This window comes from Capra hircus, chromosome 1 (assembly GCF_001704415.2).
Source record: "Capra hircus breed San Clemente chromosome 1, ASM170441v1, whole genome shotgun sequence".
NCBI lineage: Eukaryota > Metazoa > Chordata > Mammalia > Artiodactyla > Bovidae > Capra > Capra hircus.
Window position 1 is genome coordinate 153,265,862 of NC_030808.1, and position 26,674 is coordinate 153,292,535.

The 26,674-nt window shown below is 52.2% G+C and overlaps 1 protein-coding gene across 2 annotated transcripts in view; it reads right to left on the reverse strand.

The window, feature by feature from the left end:
- RFTN1 (raftlin, lipid raft linker 1) overlaps positions 1-26,674 on the reverse strand; it is a 233,764-nt gene that overhangs the window by 100,211 nt on the left and 106,879 nt on the right. For both annotated transcript variants that reach the window (XR_001918539.1, XM_018053142.1), the window contains exon 4: positions 9,538-9,646. Coding sequence is in view for 1 of the 2 variants with exons in the window: in XM_018053142.1 (XP_017908631.1) it covers positions 9,538-9,646 (109 nt within the window). In the remaining variant the exon portion in view is untranslated. The remainder of the gene's footprint in view (positions 1-9,537; positions 9,647-26,674) is intronic.

Genomic DNA, 26,674 nt, shown 5'->3' on the forward strand with positions numbered 1-26,674 from the left:
CGAGCCACAAGGGTCCAAAAGGCAAATTAAAGATAAGTTTGGTATGGTGCTCCAGCTCCTTCTTGAAGCCCCCCAGTGGCTCTCCCCTGTGTTTGGGAGAAAGCCCCCAATCCCGAGCCTGGCCCGCGGGTCCCCCTCACCTGAGTCCTAACGCCCTGGCTGCACCTCCGAGCTCCGCAATCCAGGCGGCCTCCTTGGTGCTCTGCTAAGCAGTCACGCCCCCTCACCCCATGGCCGCGCCCCCAGCCCGTCCAGTGCTCACGGTGTCTGGGTGTCTGCTGTGCTCACCCCTTCACCCCTCAGAGCTCAGGGCAAACACGCTGCTTGGCGCACACCCCCTCCTCCCACCCGCCCGCACCGGGCTCTACTCCCGGCACGACCCTCTGCGACATGACCCTCACCATGTGACGATCCGCTCCCCGCCGCGCTGTAAGCCTCCTGTGACCAGGACTGGCTCACGGAAGCCTCCCCGACACCACCTCAAAGGTCTGGTCACAGAAACAGGAAGGAACCCTGGGCTCAGAATAGGGCAAAAATGGAGCACAGGAGTTGGTCTCATGCGGGGGGGGCGGGGATCAAGACAAGCAGGCCCTTCTTACTAACCTCCCGCTGTCCAGAATAGCAAGCTTGCCGCCGGTGACTACAGACGGAGACGGACTTCACGAGCAAACAGGCCTCCAGGCTCCTGCAACACCCCCTCCACCGTGAGCCTCCCCGCCCGGGACGCCCTCCCGCCAACCCCCCAGCCTCAAGGGGCAGGGGGTCCAATGCCCTGTGCGCAGCTCAGCCCACCTCGGGCCTGCCTTCCCTTGATCACCTCTGACTTGCTCAGCTTTTCTCTACCAGTACCTTTCAGCTTTTGCAGATGCTCAAACCGCCTATTGAAAACAACCTAACCAGAATATCTCAGGCCTGGACCCCATCTTAACCACTCTTTCTCTCTTTCTAAACTTACTCTTTTTGGTGATGTACTTAGGCACTCAGTTGTGTCCGACTCTTTGCAACTCCGCGGACTGTAGCCTTCCAGGCCCCTCTGTCCACAGGATCCTCCAGGCAAGAATACTGCAGTGGCTTGCCATGCCCTCCTCCAGGGGATCTTCCCGACTCAGGATTGAACCTAGGTCTCCCACATTGCAGGCAGATTCTTTACCATCTGAGCCACCAGGGAAGCCCCCTTTTTGGTGGTGGGGGGGGTGTTATTTTATTTTTCTGTATTTTTTGGCCACACCCCTCAGAAAGTGGGATCCTTGCTCCCTGACTAGGGATCGAACCTACACCCCCCCTGAGTTCGAAGTGAAGAGTCTTAACCACTGGAGTGCCAGGGAGGTCCTCTAAACTTACTCGTAAACCCACGGCCGAGGGGCCTCTGCCTGCTCCACCCTTAAAACTGCTCCTGTACGATTCATGAGTGGCCTCTGGTGGCCAAAGCCTGTGGGCCAGCCCCAGAATGAGTTCCAACGGGACCCCTGTCCTGCTGCTGCGGTGCCCCCGATCTCTCCCTTCTGCCCTGCTTCTTTTAAAAGTCCCTCTCCCTCCTTCTCTGGCTTCTCGCCGGAGCTCTCCCCTCTTTCCTCTGCAAAGACGAGTGCACTCGTACAGCACAACTGTCTGCTACCAGCCTGAGATGAGAAGGGGACACGAAACAAGAGGGAGCGTCAAGACCCTCATCCAGCTCTTCGCCACCGCTGCTGCGCGCCACCGCGTCTCACAGAGGCTGCTCCTCAACAGACGGGAAAAAACCGGACACATGGAGAAAACCCGGCCCTCCACCAGGAGGGCCTGAGCAATCCTGGGTTAGGAGCCTGCAGCTCCGCGACGCATCCACCTCCTCACATGCAGAAACCAAGAGACTCCCTGATCAGAAAATCAAAAGCCTCACCCACGCCTCTAAAACAAAGCCAACCCACCAGCCGGCCACGCCACGGGAAACCTCAGGAGATCCTGGCTCTGTCTCTTCACAAGGCAGCCATGCACTGAGGTGGCATGGTACCTGCCCACGGGAGGTGGGCACGTGCCCCCTGGGATGACCCCCCGAACCACTTCCCTGCCGACTCACCTGCCCTTGGTCGACCATATCCCCATTTGCCGCCCTTTCCCGAGCTCCAGCTGCCTTCTGGAATGTTCCCACGAGGGTCCCTGGCTCCCAGGCCCCTCAGCATCACCAATCTCATTGCCTCTTGTCCCGACCGGCTCCTCAGGGCCACACGGTCCTTATCCTCACGGAAGACCCCCCCGACACCTCACCAGTCACCGAGCATCACGTCAGCCTCCAACGCTTCTACGACACAGAGTCTCGATGATACAGCTCTGCTTCCCGCTTCCCATTTGTTCGATCACTCGACAAATATGCACTAAGTTCTGGAGACACAACGGCGAACAGGACACCCCAGCCCCCGGCCCCTTCTCTGCCCCGGCCAGCCTCCCTCCACGCCGAGGGCACCCTCATGGCTAGAACCACACACCCTCGTCCTGCCAAAGCAGCCTTAGAAAAATGTCGTGATTCCCTAGGTTTCAGAGCAGGTGGGGGAACAGTGAGGAAACAGAAGCTTTTTAACATAGTTTCCCTTTCACACTGGGTCGGCATCTTGCACTAATTAAAACGAGACCCCGCGTAGCACTTGGAGATAGGAAGCCTGGAATACTCAACAACCAGTCACAAGAAAGGGTGAGTGACTTCGAAACCACAGGCGGAGTTTCATAGTCAAACCACAGAGCTGAAGCACCTGTCGACTTCTCTAGAACTAAGACGGAAGCAGCATGAGAGCCAGAGGACCACGCCTGCCGTTTAATCCAGGCCCAGGGTTTCCAGCCCCGAGGTGCCCCCTCTCCCCAGTATCTGACCCGAGGTGGCCCCCTCCCTGGTATCTGACCCCAAGGTGTCCCCTCTCCCTGGTGTCTGATCCTGAGGTGTCCCCTCTCCCTGGTATCTGACCCGAGGTGCCCCCCTCTCCCTGGTGTCTGACCCGAGGTGCCCCCCTCTCCCTGGTATCTGACCCCAAGCTGCCCCCCTCTCCCTGGTATCTGATCCTGGGGTGCCCCCCTCTCCCTGGTGTCTGACCCGAGGTGTCCCCTCTCCCTGGTGTCTGACCTGAGGTGTCCCCCAGTCTCTGTTATCTGACCCCAAGGTGCCCCCCACTCCCTGGTATCTGACTTCGTGTTGCCCCCCACTCCCCAGTTTCCGACCTCATGTTGCATCCCCCAGTACCCGGCAGGGGCCTGTCTCCCTTGCGCCCCCGTCCACATTCTAAGGGCTCCGTGGTCCAGTGAGAGCCAACACCCTGTTCTACGCATCGATCACTATATCCCGCAGCTTCACTGTAAAAGGAGTGAATCTGGGAAAGAGAGGCAGAACCTGAGGCCTGGGGGTGAGGCCCTGACGTCCAGGGGGACCAGGGCAGGGGTGAGACTTTCTCCCCCAGGCAGCCAAGCTCAGAGCCCCAGCCTCCCCCAAGGAGACGCCCTCAAGTTGCTCCAAAGTCTGTCCCCATGTACCAGACAGAGGGACACCCAGCTGCCTCCAAGTCCACCCCCCCTTGGGGCTCAGACGGCACCCTCTCGGGCCCCGAGGGCTCCCCAGAGGAGGCAGCGGGGCTCGGGGCTCGCAGTGTGGCCCCGGGCCAGACAGACTGAGTCCCAGCCCACTCCTCCTTTTCGGGGTAACTTCAAGCAAACCGTGCCTTAGTTTATTCACCCATAAAATGGGGACAGGCCTTCAGACCGGTGAGAGGGGGACCGAGAGCATAGTGCTTGTCACAGCCCCTCAGCAGGGGATCTGAATCTGGGGGCTTCCCTCTGGGAGTCAAGTCTCAGGTAAAACTCAATCAACCTACAGACGCATAGGCAGACGCCAGCAGCACAGAATACAGAGACCATCTCATCTCTTCCTGCCTTATTCCTGCCCCAGGGGAGTCCCTGTTCCTGGGCCCAAGGCTCCAGGTCACTTCCTGCACCTTCAGAGTAAGGACCCCCCCCTCCCTGCCCCACTCCCCGCTGAGCAGTGAGCAGGGTCCCTTCCCCGTAACCAGAAGAACCGCACACAGAACAGGCTTCTTTCCCCCTCTCTCCATCCTACACTCCAGCCAGGCCGGTCGTGGCCTGTTTGCAGCCTCGAGCCTTTCTGCCACACTTCCGTCCACACCAGCAATAGCACTGTCCACCTGGCCACTTCCCTCTGCGAGCATCCCTCACTCACCGCTCCGAGCCATCATTCCCCAGCCCCCAGGCCACCGGCTGGAGCCCTGCACCCCCCCGCACCCCCTCCCACCACGGAAGGACAGCCGGGCTCATCACTCTGCAGTCCCAGCCTGAGACGAAGCCCCGGCCCTCTCGAGCTCCATCTAGAAAGGAGCCATCCCTGCCAGTGTGGCCCCTGGGACGCGAATACCGTGCAACCCAAGCTAGAAACTGCACGATTCTGCAACGTTTCAAGTGCTTTCCAACACCCAGGCACGTTCCCAGGAAACTCCAAAGAATGTAAAGTCCTCTGAAGATGAACTCATAGGCACCTCATTCTACATCACCCCAGCTGCTCTACAGTCCTCGGGGAACTCAAGGACAGGGCATCCCCAAAGGGTCCCGCAGGCCCGGGAGGACATGGCCAGCTGAATCCTTGTTTCAAAGCAAGGAGGCAGCGCTGACGCTCTCCCAGCTCTGCAGATCCGTCTCTCGAGCATTCGGTTCTAGGGTTTGGAAAACACATTTTCTCCAAGTCTGCCCATAAATCTGCATCTTAAATGTTCTGTGGTCCATAATAAATAATTCACATCCGGGGCCAGCTGCGTGGGGCACAGCGGGATACGAGGGGAAAAACGCAATGCACGAGCCCAGATTTAATTCGATCAGAGAGCCCAGAACGCCACTGGGCCACACGGAAAGGAAGAGCGTCGTCTTTATACCCACTCGCTTCACCCCCTGTGCAAAATCGTGACAAGGCGGGGCTGTGAATCCTGGCACCTTAAGCTCATTTTACACGATGCAGGTACAATGGCTTTATTTTTCCTAATTGCGGAAAATAATGAGATATCCTTCACCTCCCTCTATCTATGTTCTCTATCCAATGGTGCTGCTCATTTACAACATTTGGCAGAAAAAAAAAACAAAACAAAACAATACTGAGGCATTGTTCCTAAGGAAAAAATTAGAGTAGCTTTGAGTTTAATTCTACTGTGCGGAGAAGGAGATGAGCTTCTCCTGGATGATGGCACAGCGACAAAATGAGCTAATTACCATCTCATCGCAAGATGGATCTACTTGTCATAAGAACAGGAGCCATTATTTCACACAAAATAACGACCCAGATAAAAAGGAATGGCTGTAGGCAGTAGCCGCCAGAGACACAGCTTCATCTTGGCCTGAGTGAATGGCAATTAACAAGTGTCTTCACCGTGCGTGCGTGTGTGTGTGTGCGTGTGTGTGTGTGTGTGTGTGTGTGTGTGTGTGTGTGTGTGTGTAGGGACCACACCATTCATCAAATATTTACGGAAAATACACAGATTTTTTTTTACTATCTTTCTTCCCAGGGAACTCCTGTGGTCTTCCTCCCATGTGATGACAGACAGATTTTACGCCCATGTGAAATCCTGCCATCGGATGAACAGCTGTTGGCCCCGCAGAGAGCCCCCAAGGCCCTCTCCTTGCTGCACCAGGGGCGGTGTTTTCCCCAGAAATCACGTCCAACAACAAGAAACAGGAGCAGAGGGAGGGGCCCAGTGCCATCGTTTTGTCCTGCTCCTCCTGGTGCTCATGGTCACAGGCCTAAAAACCAGAGCCGCAGCCGCTACTGAGAGCAAGACGGGCCAGAGCCTCCCGGGGGAGCCCCCAGCCACAGATGGGGCAGGGACACACGGCAAGGCCACCTCCACACCTGGGCAATCCAGGGTGGGCTGGGGGCTGCCCCCACTCTGCTGACCGCGACCCCGAACTGTGTCTCCATCGAGAGAAACAGGGTGAGAGACTCCGGGACAAGCTGGAGACCGGCTACGGGCCAGAAACCTCATGCTTCCCATGTGCAGACTGTCCAGCCTGCCTGAACCCCGGCGTGTTTATTTGAAAAACCGGGGGTACAGGTAAGGCAGGGGCATGGTGGCACGGTGGCTTCAAAAGTATATCATTTGCAAAATGTTAAAAACAGAAGGCTTTGGAGATTGTCACATTAACTGAAGTCAGCCAGACAGACAGAAAGACAAGCATCACATGATGTCACTCTATGTGGAATCTAGAAAAAGATACAGACGAACTCATCTCCAGCACAGAGACAGACCCTCAGACACAGAAAACAAACTCACGGCTACCAAAGGGGAGAGTGGGGCAGACAGGGTGGGGGGCGGATGAGGACTTTGGGATTGACGTATACACACTGCTGCTGCTGCTGCTAAGTCACATCAGTCGTGTCCGACTCTGTGCGACCCCACAGACGGCAGCCCACCAGGCTCCCCCATCCCTGGGTTTCTCCAGGCAAGCACACAGGAGTGGGTTGCCATTTCCTTCTCCAGCGAACGAAAGTGAAAAGTGAAAGTGAAGTTACTCAGTTGTGTCTGACTCTTCGCGACGCCATGGACTGTAGCCCACCCAGCCCCTCTGTCCACGGGATTTCCCACGCAAGAGTACTGGAGTGGATTGCCATTGCCTTCTCCAATATACACACTACTATATATAAAATACATAAACAATAAGGCCCTATTGTATAGCACAGGGAACTATATTGAATATTTTGTAATAACCTGTAAGGGAAAAGAATCTGAAAAAGAATACATACACACACACGTGTACATATATAAGTATCTATACATGTATGACAATCACTGCACTGTACACCTGAAACTAACATGATATGGCAAATCGACTATATTTCATTAAAAAAATAAAAAAATTTTTAAATGCTAATAACAGAATTCTTACGCAAACACGGAAGGAGCAGGAGTCAACGACTGATCTAACCGAATACTGAACAAAGCAGGAGATGCTGCTCCCCACACACAGTCAGCCGCGGGGGAAAGAACGGTGGGACGAAAGTAAGAGTCAATCCACGAGTAGCCGACATCTTTCGGGACACACCCATCAGAACTCTGAGGTTCTATCCTGTTGGACAGACAGACGCCCACCTGCAGGAACTGCAGACACACAGCATCTGGGCGTCCACCCACCAGGAGGCTCAGGACCTGTATGGCTACAAGGGAGAGGGCCCGTCCTGCAAGGGTCTGGTTGGCTTAAGACAAAAGCGCCAAATCCCGCGGTTTTAAAAGAGCCTGTTGGATGGTACGGCCAGAACCTATGCCCCATCCTACCAACTTGCCCTCAAATATTCTAAGCATCTGAATCCTCATTACAAAAACCATTTCTACAACCGTTCTTCCCCAGGACTCAGATCATGGGGGAAATCCCACCTCTAGAAGGTCTCCGCCAAGTTTATGAGGACAGGTCATTCACAGCAAATCCAAAGAAGATGGCTCTATTAATATGGACATCTCCTAGAGATACGAAAGCACCTGTGTTCTCAGGCTTACGCACGTGTGAACAAAAACTGCTTTTCCTCTGAATTCTAAGCAGAGCAGAAGGAATCTTCCATTGTCCGAGTAAAATTACCCAAATGTCTGACCAAAGAGGTCATCTGATTCCTGGGCTGTGGGTCTTGGCTCCCACCACACCTGAGTGATGATTCCCCGGGTGCTTGTAGAGCCTGGACACTCAACAAGGGTGAAGGGAGGGAGGCAGAGAGTGATCCCCCTCCCCCCGATAAAAAACCCAGAGTTACTGGCTGTGTAAAGGAACCACCCCGTCCTTTCACTCTTCTGCAGAACTCTCCACGACTCCCGCCGCCTTCCCGCCGCCGAGTCCTAGCCTGTCCTCCCGCCTCTCACGGCCCCTTTCGTGCAGAAGGCCCTGATTTCCCTTTCATTCTGCTCTGTCCCTCCCACGGGCTGCTTGCATTGCTGGGAGGGCTCCTGCCCCCGCCCCCCACCCCCCACCCCGGCCCTCTGCAGCCCCATCAGACCTCATCCTGCCCTCTCGGCCTGATGCACCGCCCTGACCCCACACCACACTCTGGGTCTCCACCGCTTCCCTCCTGCCCAGGCTCATCACTCATGTTCAAAAGAGATTCCCCCGTTGTATGGACACGAGGGCAGAAACCACGCCAATTTTGTTCTCTGCATCCCAGCACACCGTACCATTCTCGGCCCAATGCTGATCACCTAAGATATTTACTAATAAGCTCACTTGCTGACTGATTCACTAATTCACGAATCAACTGGCAAACAGATGGGGAAACAAGGGAAACAATGACAGACTTTCTTTTCTAGGGCTCCAAAATCACTGCAGATGGTGACTGCAGCCATGAAGTTAGAAGACGCTTGCTCCTAAAAAGAATATTACAAAGCAGACACATTACTTTGCTGACAAAGGTCCATCTAGTCAAAGCTATGGTTTTTCCAGTAATCATGTATGGATGTGAGACCATAAAGAAGGCTGAGCGCCGAAGAATTGATGCTTTCGACTGAACTGTGGTGTTGGAGAGGACTCTTGAGAGTCCCCTGAAGTACAAAGAGATCAAGTCAGTCCATCCTAAAGGAGATCAGTCCTGGGTGTTCATTGGAAGGACTGATACCAAAGCTGAAGCTCCAATACTGTGGCCACATGATGCAAAGAACTGACTCATTGGAAAAGACCCTGATGCTGGGAAAGACTGAAGGCAGGAGGAGAAGGGGACGACAGAGGATGAGATGGTTGGATGGCATCACCGACTCAATGGACATGGGTTTGAGTAAGCTCCAGGAGATAGTGAAGGACAGGGAGGCCTGGCGTGCTGCAGTCCATGGGGTTGCAGAAAGTCAGACATGACTGAGCAGCTGAACAACAACAACAGTTGACTGACTGTATCTCAAACATATCCTGATCACCTCAACAGGACGGGGACCTGCCAGTGATCTTGGAAGCCTGGGTAGGGAGGAGAAGGTGAGGATTAAACGGTGAACTTTACCCCAGTTTGGGCAAGGACATTCCTCCCACCATAAATGTCAGCATACCGAAACTGAGTGCACCCTGCAATTAAGCAGGAAACCTCATATGGCCCAAACAGAAGTTCAAACCCAGACACATCTGTGGGCAGGAAATGAACCCCCTGCAACGAGGCAATTTTCCCCAGGGTGATCGTATGCCAGTGGTCACTGGACGGTGGCACACTCCCATTTGCTCTAGGACAGGAGGAGGCTCGTGGCAGTGAAGACCCACAGGGTGAGTGGGAGCTGGGAGCTGGGGGCTCACACCGCCTTGAGGATTTGAAGGGCTTCCTGGCCATGGGGCCAGCAGGCCTGCCAGCTATTAAGGCCACTCCATCCCTAAAAACACAGGGTCTGGCTTCCTGGGAGTGGGGAAAGCCACCTTCCTCCAGGGTCAGGGGCAGCCTGAGCAGGAAGGGGCGGCCCCCTCGAGGCCTCCCGAAGCCCCAGGTTAGAGCAGGCCTGTGGAGTGCATCCCACCCGCAGTCCCCTCAGGCGAATGCCCAGCCAACCCATCCCCCGGCCCATCGACTGCAGCACTGACCTTCTTAATGAACTCTGGGAGGATTTTTTGGTCCGTCAGGTGATCTAGGGAAGAACAGCAGTCTAACTCCAAGACGTAGCCTTCATTGGGAAGATCAGCGTTCTGAGATCTGAGAAGAGAAATACATACACACGTCAAGATTTTGCACTACATATATATATATATTTTTTTTAATCACTGGGGTGTTTAATGAAATCCTAACTTTTTTCCTTAAACAAATCACCCAAAAGACAGTTTTGAAAAAAAATAACTGATGGCAAACAACTCAAATAATATAGAAGGAGAGGGATCTACATCACGGAAAGACCTCTACGACGAGTCATCACGGAAAATGCATCATAAGGAACAATGGGTTCAGTACAATATGGCTTGTCTGTTAAGCGCACACGCACTCACACGCACTCCAGTCATGTCGATTTCCTGTTGGTGGCTTCCACCCGCAGGGCACAGAAACAGAGCTACTGAGACACAGGGTGAACCAACCGCCTCGGACAGCAGTGAGCCCTGGGGGATGCGGACGGCCCAGGTGGGAGCCTGGCATGGACGCCGCTGGCGACAAAAGGGACTCTGCCGGATCGCTAATCTTTCCACTTTTTTTTGGAAGAGAGTATAATTGTGTGTCACTCAGAAATTGTAAAAATCATTTGGAAAAGATTTTTTTAAAGAATTCAACCCCTCCAGAGGGCAATCTGGCAAAATCTATCAAAGCTAAAAATGCGTTAAAGAAAGAATATAAGGCGCGGGGGGAGGGGCGTAAATTAGTAAAATAGGAGTTTGGGATTAACATATAGACGTCTATATAACAGATAACCAACAAGGACCTACTGCACAGCACCGGAACTCGACTCATTACCTTGTAATAAGCTACAGAGGAAAAGAATCTGAAAAAGAATATGTATGTATGTATACACATATACACGTGTCTGACTCTGTGTGACCCCATGGACTGTAGCCTTCCAGGCTCCTCTGTCTCCAGGCAAGAGTACTGGAGGGGCTTGCCAGGCCCTCCTCCAGGGGATCTTCCCGACGCAGGGATTGAACCCGGGTCTCCCACATTGCAGGCGGATCCTCTACTGTCTGAGCCACCAGGGAAGCGCGTACTATGCACACACACACGTATATGCACACACGTGTGTAACGGGCTGTCAGGGCGGCAGTGTGGGCCGTGTGGGCCGCCTAGTCTCTGTCAGCAGGGCGGAGCTTGCTCTGTGCAGGGTTCCAGGCGATGGGCTGGCAGGCCCGTGTGACTTTGCTTTTCTTTCGGGAAACGCCCCTGCTTGGTGTTCTTCCCCAGGTCTCTCCTCCCAAGGCCCTCTCGCTGAGAACATTGTTGGCTCTCCATGGCTCTGACAGGCAGAGGGCCAGCCTCCCTGGGTGCGGCAGCTGTGGGGGGCTGCAGCCAGCCTCCTCGTGGAGCCAGCCCTTCTCCAGGAGCCCCCCGTATCCTCAGCGGAAGGTCCTGAGAAGTCCTCAGCTCAGGACGCCAGGGCAATGCATGGGGCCACCTCACAGAAAAGAAAAAGGCACCGTGTACACGTATGACACATACATGTACGGCTGTGTACCACAAATGAGTTTTCCATGTACATGCATGTGCAATAAAGACTATATATATATAGCTGAACCACCTTGCTGTACACCTGCAACCAACATGATGCTGTAAATCAACCACACTTCCATTCAGAAAAACAAAGAGACTCCAAGGCAATGAAGCAGGCATCTGAGGACAAGAGCGGCCGTGAAGGCCTGCCCCCAGCAAACACCTTCAGCCCTGCGGTCAAGACAGAGGCGCCCGCAGGCGGTGGGCTGCTTCCCTGTCCCCGCCACACACACACACGCACGTGACCCAACTCTTGGACACACCCAGCAGCAAGCAGTCACCAGCGGGAAACCTCATCACTCATGCCTCTCCTTTGAGGGACCCCAGGATGACACGGGGGCGATGGACTCCTGGGAGCCACATGGCGGTCAGAAACGGAAGTGGACTGGTGGGCCCAGTGGGACATCAGACCACAGGAGGCGGACGGCAGCCACGGGTCCACAGACTGGGCCCTCTCCTCAGGGTGGGGGGGCAGGCCTGGGAGACCAGGGCAGGCTCCCCAGGGCTCACGCCACGTGCACAGCGCCTCTCCAAGGCCAAGGGCAGGGCAGGGCAGGGCAGGGCAGGGCAGGGCCCTCCCACCCACCCAGGAGGGTCCCCACGGAGCAGCTGCAGCCACCCCGTGAGAGCCGGGGTAGCCCGGACAGACACTTCCACACTGAACTCTCGAGACACGCATATTCCACAAGCAAACAACTTCTGCATGCCTATTTGCTATAATATTTTAAGAAGTATTTCTAAAGTGATTTATGCCGCCATGAACAATTAAACTCAGGACTTCCCTGGTGGCTCAGTGGCAACGACTCTGCCTGCCAATGCAGGAGACACAGGATCGATCCCTCGTCCAGGAAGATCCCACGTGCCTCAGAGCAACTAAACCGATGAGTCACAACTACTGAGTCCATGCCCCCGAGCCCAGGAGCCTCCAGTCCTGAGCCCACGTGTGGCAACTACTGAGTCCGCGAGCCCCAGAACCCACGCTGCACGAGCCCCACCCCCACCTCCACAACAGGGGATCACAACTCGAGAAAGGCCCATGCCGTGACGAAGACCCAGCACGGCCACAAAGAGATAAACAGATGATTTTTTTAAATAACGCTAAAATTTAAAAAAAATACAAAAGTGGAAAAGTTAAAGAGGATCTGGATTTCCCCACATGTGCAACTGTGATTAGGTAAGCAAGTGTCAATAACATTTTGATTTTAATTTCCCCACTAACAAATCCTTTCAGGGGAAGAGACTGAGACACGGACTTTTGAAATGTAAAAGAATCGACTGATTCCAGACTGGCTCTGCTGGAATAAACTAATTACGAAAGAATCAACCAATTCTGAACCCCCACCCTTCTCGCCTTAAAACTTCTTCAGAGGTTTGACTCGTGTTCCTTTTCTCCCCTCATGTTCTTTTTCCCCGGGTTATTCTCACCCTGCTCTGAACAAAAGACACGCTAAGAGGAGCTAAAGCAGAAGATTCCAGACTTTTCAAGAGAAGACTTGGCCAACACACTGTCATGTGTGTCCTGCGGGGGTCTCAGACAAGACAGGAGCAGCAGGAAGAAAGCCCTAGGATGGGCGATCCCAGTTGCTGTGACGTCGGGACATCAGACTGTACGAGATCATTTACAAATACCCACTGACATTTTAAATGACTAGGGTGAAAGACAGTGATCACTGAGCTCAAGTAAAATGGGCGTCTCTCCAAAGATGACATCCATACGGCCAACAGGTACATGAAAAGACACTCAACATCACCAATTATCAGAGAAGCGCAAATCAAAACTGCAGTGATACCACCTCACACCAGTCAGAACGGCCATCACAATAAATTCTGGAGAGAGCGTGGAGAAAAGGGAACCTCCTCACACTGCTGGTGGGAACGTACGTTGGTACAGCCACTCTGGAGAAGAGCATGGAGGCTCCTTGGAAGCTGGAAGTGAAAGCTGCCTAGTTGTGTCCAACTTTTTGTGACCCCATGAACTATGAAGTCCATGGAACTCTCCAGGCCAGAATACTGGAGTGGGCAGCCTTCCCTTCTCCAGGGGATCTTCCCAACCCAGGGATCAAACCCAGATCTCCCGCATTGCAGGCAGATTCTTTACCAGCTGATCCACAAGGGAAGCTTGGAGCTTCCTCAAAAAGTTAAAAATACAACTATCATGTGATTCTGCAATCCCACTCCTGGGCATGTATCTGGAGAAAAACATAATTAGAAAGATACATGCACCCGACGTTCACTGAAGCGCTGTCTACAGCAGATAAGACAGGGCTGTGCTGTGCTTGGCCCCTCAGTCGTGTCCAACTCCCTTTGATCTAATGGACAGTAGCCTGCCAGGCTGAGATGGACTGAACTGAGTCTCTCAGTCACGTCTGACTCTTTGTGACCCCATGGACTGTGGCCCGCCAGGCTCCTCTGTCCATGGGATTCTCCAGGCAAGAGTATTGGAGTGGGTTGCCATGCCCTCCTCCAGGGGATCTTCCCAAGCCAGGGATCGAACCCAGGTCTTCTGCATTGCAGGCAGTTTCTTTACTGTCTGAGCCACCAGGGAAGCCCAAGAATACTGGAATGGGTAGCCTATCCCTTCTCCAGGAGATCTTCCCAACCCAGGAATTGAACCCAGGTCTCCTGCACAGCAGGCAGATTCTTGATCAGCTGAGCTACCAGGGAAGTCCAACAAGACATAGGAGCAATCTAAACTCCAGATGAGTAGATGAAGAAGACATGGTGTGCGAACACACACACACAGAGACACACATATTGACACACAGAGACACGCACACATATACACAGAGACACATACACACAGACACACACACAGAGATACACACACACATACATAGAGACACATACACACAGATACACACACAGACACACACATATACACACAGACATACATACACACACAGAGAGACACACACATACACACACAGAGACACATACACACAGACACACACACAGACACACACATATACACACAGAGACACACACATATACACACAGAGACACACACACACAGATACACACACAGACACTCACACACAGACACACACAGACACAGACACACATACATATACACACACAGACACATACACACACACAGACACACACATATACACACACAGACACACAGAGACATACACATACCGACACACACAGACACACATATACAGACACATGCAGACACACACAGATACACACACATACAGACACAGACACACACACATACACACACATACACACACAGACACACATACACACACAGACACACACACATATACACACACAGACAGACACACACACAGACACACACATATACACACACACAGACACATACACATATACACACAGACACACACACAGACACACACACACAGATACACACAGACACACACACAGACATACACACATATACACACACAGACACACACACAGACACACACAGAGACACACACACACATACACACACACAGACACACATATACACACACATACACACACAGACACACACACATACACACACACAGACACATGTACACACACACATACAAACACAGACACATACACACACACATACATACACAGAGAGACACACAGACACATATACACACAATGGAACATTACTCAGCTACAAACAGAATGGATATAATGCCATTAGCAGCAACATGGATTGGCATGCTGCTAAGTTGCTTCAGTCGTGTCTGACTCCGTGTGACCCCATAGACGGCAGCCCACCAGGCTCCCCCGTCCCTGGGATTCTCCAGGCAAGAACACTGGAGTGGGCTGCCATTTCCTTCTCCAACGCAGGAAAGTGAAAAGTGAAAGTGAAGTCGCTCAGTCGTGTCCGACTCTTAGCGACCCCATGGACTGCAGCCCACCAGGCTCCTCCATCCCTGGGATTCTCCAGGCAAGAGGACTGGAGTGGGGTGCCACTGCCTTCTCCCTGTATTGGCATAGGGATTATCATATTCAGTAAAGTACACCAGACAAAGACAAATATTGTTACTTTCGCTCATGTGTGAAGTATTTAAAAACCATACAAATGATCTTTACAAAACAGAAGCAGCCTCACAAACATGGAGCTGTAGTTACCAAAGGGGAAAGAAAGGGACAGAATGAGGAGGTTTAAAGGAGTTTGTAATTGACAGATACATACTACTATATACTATACTATATATACTACTATATACAAGATGTAAATAGCATTTTGTTCTGATCCATCAGGGAAAAGAATCTAAGGAAATAACTAAATCACTTTGGTGTGCACGTGGAACCAACACAACATCATAAATCAACTCCAATAAAAAAGAGTCTTCCAGTAAGAAAGCAAAAACACAAGAAAGTCAGCCTTGTTTCCCGTTTGTGGAACACTCAGAGTGAGAGGAGGGAAGCTGGGCGCCTCTTTCAGCAACTCAAGGCCCAGCCCCAGAGGACAGTCATTAGTACAGGGTCTACTAGCTACCGGTTCTTGCTCTGGAACAAGACGTACTCTGAGGAGGAAGGCAGCTCTGGTTCATTTCATCAGAGCAGTCACATCTGAACCGAAAGCAGCACAGAGGGGCAGAAGCCGGCACCGCTGCAAACACGCTAGAGGAAAGATGGAGACTTCCGTCTTGCTGTTCGGTCACTTGAAAGCAAATCCACGCATTTCAGAGGAGTACACGAGCAGCTAAGAGGGCCCCCGCCTTTAGAAATAACTCCACAGCTTAAATGAAAGGGTCAGAACGGTGAAGACTGGCTGCAGGGCGGGGGAGGTGGCAAGGCCCTTGAGGGCTCTGAGGACCGACGCTGGCTACCCACCCTCAAGTCACACTCGGCGAGGTGCCAGCCTGAGACAGCTGTGTGTACAGTCGTGCCCGATTCTCTGAGACCCCACGGTCTGTAGCCCACCAGGTTCCTCTGCCCATGGGATTCTCCAGGCAAGAATACTTGCGTAGGCTGCCATTTCCTCCTCCAGGGCATCTTCCCAACCCAGGGATCGAACCTGCACCTCTCGTGTCTCCTGCACTGGCCGGTGAATTCTTCCCTGCCGCGCCACCTGGGAACCCTGGGTAGGCAGTAGAGTCCCTCCTTGCCACTGGTCCTACGAAAAACAGCATCAAATCCACAAAAGCGTGACGTTTGCCTAGAGCGCCGTCAGAGGGCGCTTCTGGGCGCCTTCTGGGGGTCAGGCGGGAGCGGGGGCAGTAACCTGGCTGCTCGGGTGAATGTGCCCTAAGGTGACCCCCAGTGACCCCCCACTTCTGGCGTTCACGTCTTCCTACAATCCCTCCCTGAGAGAGAGCAGAACCTGAGGCTTGCTTCTCATAGACAGAGCCAGGCAAGGGGACGGGCGACCCCCCGTGACGACGTGACACTGTAAGGCTCCTTCTTAGCGGGGTGAGCCACTCGCTGCCTGTGCTGGCCGCCAGGCTGTGAGAGGGCCGTGTGGGCAACAGCCGGCGCGAAGCAGGGACCTCAGCCCTAGGAGATGAAATTCTGCCCACCACCAAAGGGAGCCTGGCGCAGAGCCTTCCCCAGCCAAGCCCTGATGAGGCCGCAGCCCCAGCCCACACCTCTGCTGCAGCTCCACGAGGCCCGTAGCCAAGAACCCAGAACAGCTGGAGAAACTGAGGTCATCGACGCATGCTGTCTGAGCCACTAGGCTGGCGGTGACTTATCACAGAGCAAAGAAAACTCACGCAGTGGCCGAGCAGGAAGACACGGCAGCTTCATGCTCAGACCAGGCCTCCTCCTGGAGGCCAAGTCTAGGCCCCCGGATCCAGCCAGACTCCTGAGAACAGTCTCTGCCACGTGACGAGGGCTTCAAGTCCCGGAGGACAAGGACCACCCCAGCATCAAGAAGCAGACATGCCCCAGAAGTGGGTCCAGGAACCACAGGCTGGTCCCCAAGGGACCGCAGCACGGTGGGGGAGGGGTCCTGCAGCCAGCCGAGGTGCTAGGAATCCTGAAGCCGCATCCCTGCCTCAGCAGCATCTGCGTCCCTCCTGGGGGGAGGGGAACTCCACCTACGCTTCCCCAAAGGCCTCGTCCTCGTGCTGTCCTGGAAAAGGCCACTGGAAACCACCAAACTTCCCCCTAGACTGAAGCCCCCATTCAGGCTTCCACTTCCCTAAGGGACAGAAAGATCTGGGTCTAAACAGTCAGAAAAAAGCAGGACACAGACTGCACTTCTGGAGACGCAGGATTAACTACCAGCCAAGCCTCTCTGGGGCGTCCCTGGCGGCCCAGCTGGTAAAGAATCCGCCTGCGGTGCCGGAGACCTGGGTTAGATCCCTGGGTTGCAAAGATCCCCTGGAGGAGGGAAAGGCTACCCACTCCAGTATTCTGGCCTGGAGAACCCCATGGACTGGGGTCCATGGGGTCACAGAGTCAGACACAACTGAGTGACTTTCACTTCACTTCAGTTCAAAGCCTCTCTTATCCAGAAATTACCACAAAATACACCGAGATTACATGCAGACACTCAGAGAAGAGCATTGCTAACAATGAAATATACTTCCCCACCTCCCTCCACCCCTACCCGCCACAGTTTCCTCTAGGTTTATTAGAGGCTACAGGACCTAGAGCTAACTAGAGATGGCTCCCAGAGGTGTGCCTTTGGACAGTTGATTAAATGTTTCATGGTTCAGTTTCCATCACTGTTCAACGAGTAGCCATCTCTTGGCGTCTCTGTCAAGATTAAATAAGAATTAAAGATTTTAAAATTTAAAAAATTAAAAAATAAATAAAATTTAAAAAAAAAAAAAGATTAAATAAGACAAAAATACGCCCAGCCCTGAGCACAAGGCCAGGCAAGAAGTCTGGGGTCCTTACACACGAGCAGCTGCCGAACCACTCCTATCATCTGGTAGTGCACTCCTGGCCTTTATCGCGGTCCCTAATCACTCGTGCACACAACGGATACCGACCACGCTACTATAACACGGCAGTCTTCTTTAGCACGGGTCAGCAGACAAGACAGACGAAACTGCCCTCAGCGAGCTCACAGCCGGGTGGAAGGGGACAGGCGGCTAATGAGAAATACCCATGAGCACTTGCAGCACCTCCCATGGAGGCAAGCACGAAAGAAAAAAGAGCCAGCAGGTAAGGAGAAGCAGGCGGGGCGGGGAGCAGTGTCTACGCAGTTTCTGTGAGGGGCTCAGGGCAGTCTCCTCGAGGGGGTGACACCTGGATAAAGGTCTCTGGGAGGCAAGGCAGTTGGCCATGCTGACAGCCGGGAAGCAAGCTTCCAGGCAGAGGACCAGCCAGGGCAGAGGACCAGCCAGGGCAGAGGACCAGCCAGGGCAAAGGCCCTGGGGTGAAACGGCGCAGAAAGGCCTTGCAGCTGCAGCTCACTAAACGAGGGGCAGAAGAGGAAGAAGAGACACACCAGAGAGCCAGCGAGCAGCCAGAAAGCGCAGGCCTCAGAGGCCACGCTGACGACACTGGCGTTTACTCAGAACGACAGGGGAAGTCCTTGGAGGATGCTGAACAGAGAAGTGATAGGATCTGATTTATTCTAAAAGGATACTTCTGGGGACTTCCCCACGGGCCTAGTGATGAAGACTCCACGCTCCCCATGCAGGGGGCCTGGGTTCAGTCCCTGGTTAAGGAACTAGAGCCTGCCACAACTAAGGGTCTGCGTGCTGCAACTAAGGGTGCTGAGTGCCGTGACCAGGCCCCGGCTCCGCCAAATAAATGAATGAGCAAAAATAAACATTGTAAGACAGGATCCACCTGGCTTCAGGGGGCAGCTAAGAGACTAACCCAGCGGTCCAGGTGGGAGGTGGTGGCCCAAAGTGGGCTGGTAGCAGTGTGAGAATGGTGGGAAGTGCTGGATTCTGGATATATTTTCAAGGTGGAATCTCAAGACTTCCTTATGAAGAGTTTGTGTGAAAGCAAGCAAGCACATAAGGATGACTCCAAGGGGTTCTGCCCCAGCAGCAGAGAATGGATGCTGCTGTCAGGACTGTGATGAGGAAGGAAGGCTGTGGGGGCAGCGTCCTGGGGAGAATTTGGTGTGCCACGTCCTGAACTTGATACACCCAGCAGACACCAAGCAGAGATGTCTGCTGCTGCTGCTGAGCCACTTCAGTGCAGCCCCATGGACGGCAGCCCACCCGGCTCCTCTGTCCCTGGGATTCTCCAGGCAAGAATTCTGGAGCAGGGTGCCATTTCCCTCTCCAACGCATGCATGCAAGCCAAGTCACTTCAGTCGTGTCTGACTCTGTGTGACCCCACAGATGGCAGCCCACCAGGCTCCTCTGTCCACGGAGCTCTCTAGGCAAGAATACTGGAGTGGGCTGCCATTTCCTTCTCCCAAGATGTCTAGTAGAGAACCAAACTTATGTTCGAGTCTGGACTTCAAGAGACAGGGCTAGGGAGGCCAGTTTGCAAGGTAGCAACTTCCAGATGGTAGTCAGACCACAAGACTGGGTGAGATCTTAATTAAGAGAGGGAGAGCAGTCAGGACTGAGCCTGGGGGCCCTCCACCCTGAAGAAGGTGGGAAGGAAAGAGAAAGCAGCCACGGAGACAAGGAAAGGGCAACTACAGAGGAAGAGAGGAAACCGAGAGGACGCCCTGTCCGGGGTCACGTCCAGGAGGCACATCTGGGGGAGGGAGGAGCCGCCAGGCTCATCGCTTCATTCACATACTTATGAGATTCTCTTCAGTTGACTTATCCTCTTGAAAACCCAAGAGAGAAACTAGATTTGGTACAGTTCAGTTCAGTCGCTTAGTCATGTCTGATTCTTTGCAACCCCATGAATCACAGCACGCCAGGCCTCCCTGTCCATCACCAGCTCCCAGAATTCACTCAAACTCACGTCCATCGAGTCGGTGATGCCATCCAGCCATCTCATCCTCTGTCATCCCCTTCTCCTCCTGCCCCCAATCCGTCTCAGCATCAGAGTCTTTTCCAATGAGTCAACTCTTCGCATGAGGTGGCCAAAGTACTGGAGTTTCAGCTTTAGCATCATTCCTTCCAAAGAAATCCCAGGGCTAATCTCCTTCAGAATGGACTGGTTGGATCTCCTTGCAGTCCAAGGGACTCTCAAGAGTCTTCTCCAACACCACAGTTCAAAAGCATCAATTCTTTGGCGCTCAGCTTTCTTCACAGTCCAACTCTCACATCCATACATGACTACTGGAAAAACCAGAGCCTTGACTAGACGGACCTTTGCTGGCAAAGTAATGTCTCTGCTTTTGAATATGCTCTCTAGGTTGGTCATAACTTTTCTTCCAAGGAGTAAGCGTCTTTTAATTTCATGGCTGCAGTCACCATCTGCAGTGATACACCTGCAGATTTGACACACGCTATGGCAAAAAAGGCTTTGCAAAGAAATCTGTTCAAATTTAATATATGACTATCCTGTTAAATCGGATAAGGCAATGGCACCCCACTCCAGTACTCCTGCCTGGAAAATCCCATGGACGGAGAAGCCTGGAAGGCTGCAGTCCATGGGGTTGCTGAGGGTCGGACACGACTGAGCGACTTCACTTTCACTTTTCACTTTCACGCACTGGAGAAGGAAACGGCAACCCACTCCAGTGTTCTTGCCTGGAGAATCCCAGGGACGGGGGAGCCTGGTGGGCTGCCGTCTATGGGGTCACACAGAGTTGGCCATGACTGAAGTGACTTAGCATAGCATACTGTTAAATGGGCTGATGGTGAAATTCGTCTAAGATGTGGGTTCCAAGTATCTTGGCTTCTTGGGAAAAAAAAAAAAAAAAACCATCCTTGTGCCTTTGGGTCATTTCTCAGAACCAGCCTGGAGGAAACATTAACTAAAAAGAGCCTCTGATCCACCTCATGTCTTGGGGCCCCAACTAAACACACTGCAGAGTTGGGAGGGGTTCTTTCCAGCCACTCCAAAGGGAGTCTCTGGAAGGAAGAGGGAACAAAAGCCTACAGAGCATAGAGGGCTTCCCTGGTGGCTCAAATGGGAAAGAATCTGCCTGAAATGCATGAGACCCGGGTTCGATCCTGGGGTTGCGAAGATCCCCTGCAGAAGAAAATGGCAATCGGCTCCAGTATTGTTGCCTGGAAGATGCCGTGGGCAGAGGAGCCTGGCAGGTTTCATTCCATGGGGTCACAGATGGTCGGACACAACTGAGCGTGCACACACACACACACCACAGATGTGAGGTCCTGAAAGCCAAGAGTGAACAAGACAAGATGAGTTCAGGTTCTCAGAGCACAGCAATAAAGCATCAGCAAAGCGCATGAACAGAGCACTCCCCACCAGGTAAGACACTGGAGAAGCAACTAGCGCTTCACAGTCCAGCTTATGTATTTTTTTAATCATTAACATAACAACTAAATGCTATGGTATCCTGGACTGAGTCCCACAACCAGAAAAGGACATTAACCGCAAAACTGATGAAATCCAAATAAAATTCACAATTTAGTTACCAGCAACGTACCAATGTCAATTTCTTAAGTTTTGACAAATGTACCACAGTAATGTAAGATATTAATGATGGCAGAAACTCGGCAAAGGGTATAAGGGAATTCTCTTTAATTTCTTTGAAACATTTCTGTTAAACCTGAAATTATTACAAATAGTAATTTACTTTTTTTCAAAAAAGAAAGCAAGCCCTCAGCTACGCTGGGGCTGAGGATGCTTGTTTGCTTTGATTCTGTCATGTTTAAAGTCAGCGTTTCTTGTCCTAAATTGCACCACCACCCCTGCCTGACCATCCTTTTCATATAAGAAGCTCCTCGATGGACTTCCCTGAGCTTAAATGGCTAAGACTCTCTGCCCCCAACATGAGGGCCCAGGTTTTGATCCCTGGTCGGTGAACGGGACTTCACACTCCACAACTAAAGGAACCTGCCTGCCGCAAGTGAGACCTAGTACAGCCAAATAAACACATGAATTTTCTTAGGACGCTCCTCAAATCACAAGATGACAATGAGTGAAATAACTGGGTCTGAGGGAAAAAAGAAATTTCATGGGAAATAGATGGGGAAACAGTGGAAACAGTGTCAGACTCTTTTTGGGGGGGGCTCCAAAATCACTGCAGATGGTGACTGCAGCCATGAAATTAAAAGACACTTACTCCTTGGAAGAAAAGTTATGACCAACCTAGAGAGCATATTCAAAAGCAGAGACATTACTTTGCCAGCAAAGGTCCGTCTAGTCAAGACTATGGTTTTTCCAGTGGTCATGTATGGATGTGAGAGTTGGACTGTGAAGAAAGCTGAGCGCCAAAGAATTGAAGCTTTTGAACTGTGGTGTTGGAGAAGACTCTTGAGAGTCCCTTGGACTGCAAGGAGATCCAACCAGTCCATTCTAAAGGAGATCAGCCCTGGGTGTTCTTTGGAAGGACTGATGCTAAAGCTGAAACTCCAGTACTTTGGCCACCTCATGTGAAGAGTTGACTCACTGCAAAAGACTCTGATGCTGAGAGGGATTGGGGGCAGGAGGAGAAGGGGATGACAGAGGATGAGATGGCTGGATGGCATCACCGACTCGATGGACGTGAGTCTGAGTGAACTCCGGGAGCTGGTGATGGACAGGGAGGCCTGGCGTGCTGCGATTCATGGGGTCGCAAAGAGTCGGACACGACTGAGCGACTGAACTGAACTGAGGGAAAAAAAAGAATAATCTTCTTTGACGTGCTCCAACTTTAGACCCTGGAGCAGGTCAACAAGCAAACCCTGGGCTCAGTGACTCAGGCCGGGTGTCCCTCAGGCGGGCATCTTCCACCCTGGCCGCACTCAGCCTCCGGCTCAGCTGGGGAGCTCCCGCAGATTTTGCTTTACTTGGAGTGAGGGGCATGGGCCATGGGGCTCTGGAAACACCCCAGTGATTCTAGCGGGCAGCCGGGCTGGGAACTCATGGCCTGTGTTCCAGCCGCCCCTTTCCTGGAGGTTTTCCTCGGCAATAACGGAACGAGTCAGTAGGAAGGGAGAAACACAGACAGGGGACCTGGAGAGACCAGCTGTGTCTACTCCAGTCTCCTCGGAGGACCAGGCTCCCAGGAAAAGGACCCGACCTTGTGGAAATACAAGAACGCACGACCCTGTCTGTGCCTCTTTCCATTAGAAACGCTCGGACGTGCTCCCCACTCGTCGCTGCGCTCGCCCTTCTTACTTTCTCCCGTGGCGAAACACACGTGACGTCACACCGACCATCTCAGCCGCTTCTGAGCGCGCAGCGTCACCAAGTCCACTCACAATGCTGTGAGCTGTCGCCACGGCCATCTCCAGAACGTCCTCCTCACCCCAATCCGTACAGACGGGACTTGGGCCAACCCTGAACACAGTCATGTAAGAAAATTCGGAAAAATGCTCGTCAAACAACACGCGAAACCAGATTCAGACGCTGAGTGTGTGAGCACAGACCTTTCCTGAAGGTGAGGCAGGGCGGCAGAGGGTCTACATACGGACGGGGCCCCTCGGAGGAGAGCACAGCAGGCTGTTTCAAGCCACGTGAAAGGTCACTCACCCCGTGTCACGCTGCCCGCACCACCCAGACGCAGACTCACGCCCTTCACCGCCGCCACAGCCGCCAAGGGTTACGTGGCCATTCCCCAGGGAGGGCCAGAAGGTCAGACCAAGGGCAGCGACCTCAAAGGGCCCACGGACGTTGAGGGAAAGAGGGTATTTTTTTGACCAAAGTACATAATCTAATCGCTTTGCTCTCACATAAAAGACAGTAAATCGGTCGTCACATCCACCAAGAAACATGATCCCTCCCGTCTTTCTGCAAACACAGGGTCCAGTCTGGCTCCCTTCCACATCACCATTTCTGAGAGCAACGTGGCTGCAGACGAACCTGACCAACCAGGAAAAGCCCCAGTGCCTGGGTGAGGTCAGGGGTCAGGCCAAGTCACCACGGTCACACTGAGGGGCCAGCCAGAATGGTGGAAAAGCTCGGTGAGACGGGCAGCTCTAGCCAAGCCATCGCTGGAAACTCCGGGCCAGGGCTGCCAGACCTTCCAATTCTTTTAAAGAGGTTACTACGTTGTGCTTTTATGTTGGCCACAAACGTCAAATGTTGGCTCTAAGCAATGTTTATGAGTAGCACGTAAGCCAACGTCTTTGAGATTGACTCTGACCTCTTGGCCACCAGGCCCTGGGCCCTGGGATCCAAACACAGGGCCCCACTGTGAGTCACGGAGGCTGGACGCCAGGCGAGAGATAAGAGGGAACGGACTGTCTCACGGGCTCAGCATCGGGACTGCTGACCCAGAAACCCCAGCCCGGCATGTCACCCCTGGGGATGACTTGGCCAATTCTTCCCGTGACCCGGATCAGGACTTGACGCTGACCTCCCTGATCTCATGGCGGCTGGGACAGAACCCTTTTCTAAGCCGCTAAAAGGATGTGCTTGCAAGCCATGATTGCAACACTTCTGGGTGCTTTAAACATTCAACATGATCACGGGCAAAAGGGTTAATCCTCATATTATTCCAATGAAAGGCCAAGCAGTAAGCTGAATACCTATTTTGGTCTCATGGACAGATCTGAAATCAGGCCACTAAAAAGCAGATGCCCGTCAAAAAACTACTATAAACTATCAGCTTCAACAATAAACACGTTAATAAAATCTACCATACACATGTCTTTTAAATAATAAACATGTAATAGATCTCACTCCAACTCATTAATCCCTTAGACAGCTTCTAAGACCATGAGCTGAAGCTACATCTTCTTTTCCCAGGACACAAAGTACAGTTCGAACTTGAGTTATGCAAAGAAACGAGGGGGAATGTCTCGTTCATCAATAGGGCTATTTTTGCCTCTTTTAGGAACAGTCAGAAAGAGATGGTGACAAACACAAGCTTGGATCACTAGGCACTTCTCCAACGAGGGAAATAAAAATCACTAAATGTCAGCTGACAGAAACAAATTCTCTATCTCTGGGAACAGGAAGGGATTTTAAGCTATTTCCCTCAAGGCAATGCCAGGTTCAAGGAAAATGATCAGAATGGTGTTCTGCGTGTGTGTGTGTGTTTTAAGGAGTCATAGGGAGGAAAATGAACTACAGATCTGAAAAAGATCCATGGGTGAAAGAAAAAGAAAGTTTCTTCTAGCTTCACAAGCTTACGCAAAACTGAAGACAATAAATACATCTCATTTATCGTCCCTCTCTTCATCATCTTCTTGGCCACCGACCACATGTAGGGCTGGAGTTAGAGCCCGCTCTCAGGAAACTTAACAATCCAGCATTTCACTTAGTGAAATGTCAGACAGGGAAAGACAAACGCTGCATGTTATCCCTTAAACGTGGAATCGAAAAGACAAAACAAATTCTGACAAAGTGGAAACAGACTCAGAGGGAGAAAAACCAGTGGTTAACAGTGGGGAGAGCGGAATGGGGAGCAGCGATTTAGGGAGAGGGGTTTCAGAGACAAATTACTGTGCATAAAATAAGCTATAAGAATATACTGTACACCATGGGGAACATAGCCAACATTTTACAATAACTATAAACGGAGTGTAATCCTTAAAAATTAGGAGTCACTATGTTTTACACTAGAACTTACATAATTTTGTAAATCAATCACACTTCAATAATTAAAAAAGAAACTTGGCATCTACAGGCATCTATCTACCCAATACTGCTATTCATTCTAAACACAGAGAAAAGTGAAGTCACTCAGTCATGTCTGACTCTTTGTGACCCTATGGACTGTAGCCTACCAGGCTTCTGCGTCCATGGGATTTTCCAGGCAAGAGTGCCGGAGTGGGGTGCCGTTTCCTTCTCCAACCATAGAGAAGAGCTATGAAAGTCCAGTTACTTCTAGAGTCAGGGATCAGGGAAAGTTTTAAAACACCAGGAGCATGTCAGCTGAGTCTTTCAAGCTGTGAGAACATCAGTCTTGGGACCATGGGTAAGACATTCCAGCCACTGAGAACGGAAGTTAGTGAGGATCTAGACGAAAAAAAAAAAAAAAAACCCGCATGAGTTACATGATGGAAGGAATAAATAGGTCAATCTGGTAAAAGATACAGGAAGGCAAGGTTTGCTTGCTATAATTCAGCTGGTGTAAACGCAAGCCTGACAGATGAAGGGGTGAGTCTGCTGCTGGAGTGGGTCTGAGATGTAGTCCTGGCTTGAGCAGAAAGGGAGAAACGCAGGCGGAAGGAACTGGAGGGGTTGCGACAGGACAGGCCTGGCCTTCATCCTGAGGAGTCAGGAGTGGTCTTAGATAGAAGAAGACAGGAAAGTACAGATTCTAAGAAGACTAAGCAAGCATCGCTGGGTATGATGAGGCAGAGGTGAAAGGATATTTTAGGAGAGCAGAAATGAGAGCTAAGATTTTTCGCAGAAGGAGTGGCTGGATGGGAGAAAGATTCGAGGTGTTTCTTATCTCTGCAGTTGGCGGTGGCTGGGGTCGGGGGAGAGGGACAGACCGCTGCTCCCCAAAGATGCTCTAGTTCAACAGGGAAAAAGAGTACTGACAATTCCCATGAACTCCTCTTTGCAAAATGAACCAAATCTACAAAAAAAATACAAGAGGGTGCTGGAGCCCACAGCTTCCTCTAACAGGGACACTTGAGAAATGCCTGCCGAGGGCTTCCCTGCCATCCAGCGCTTGAGACC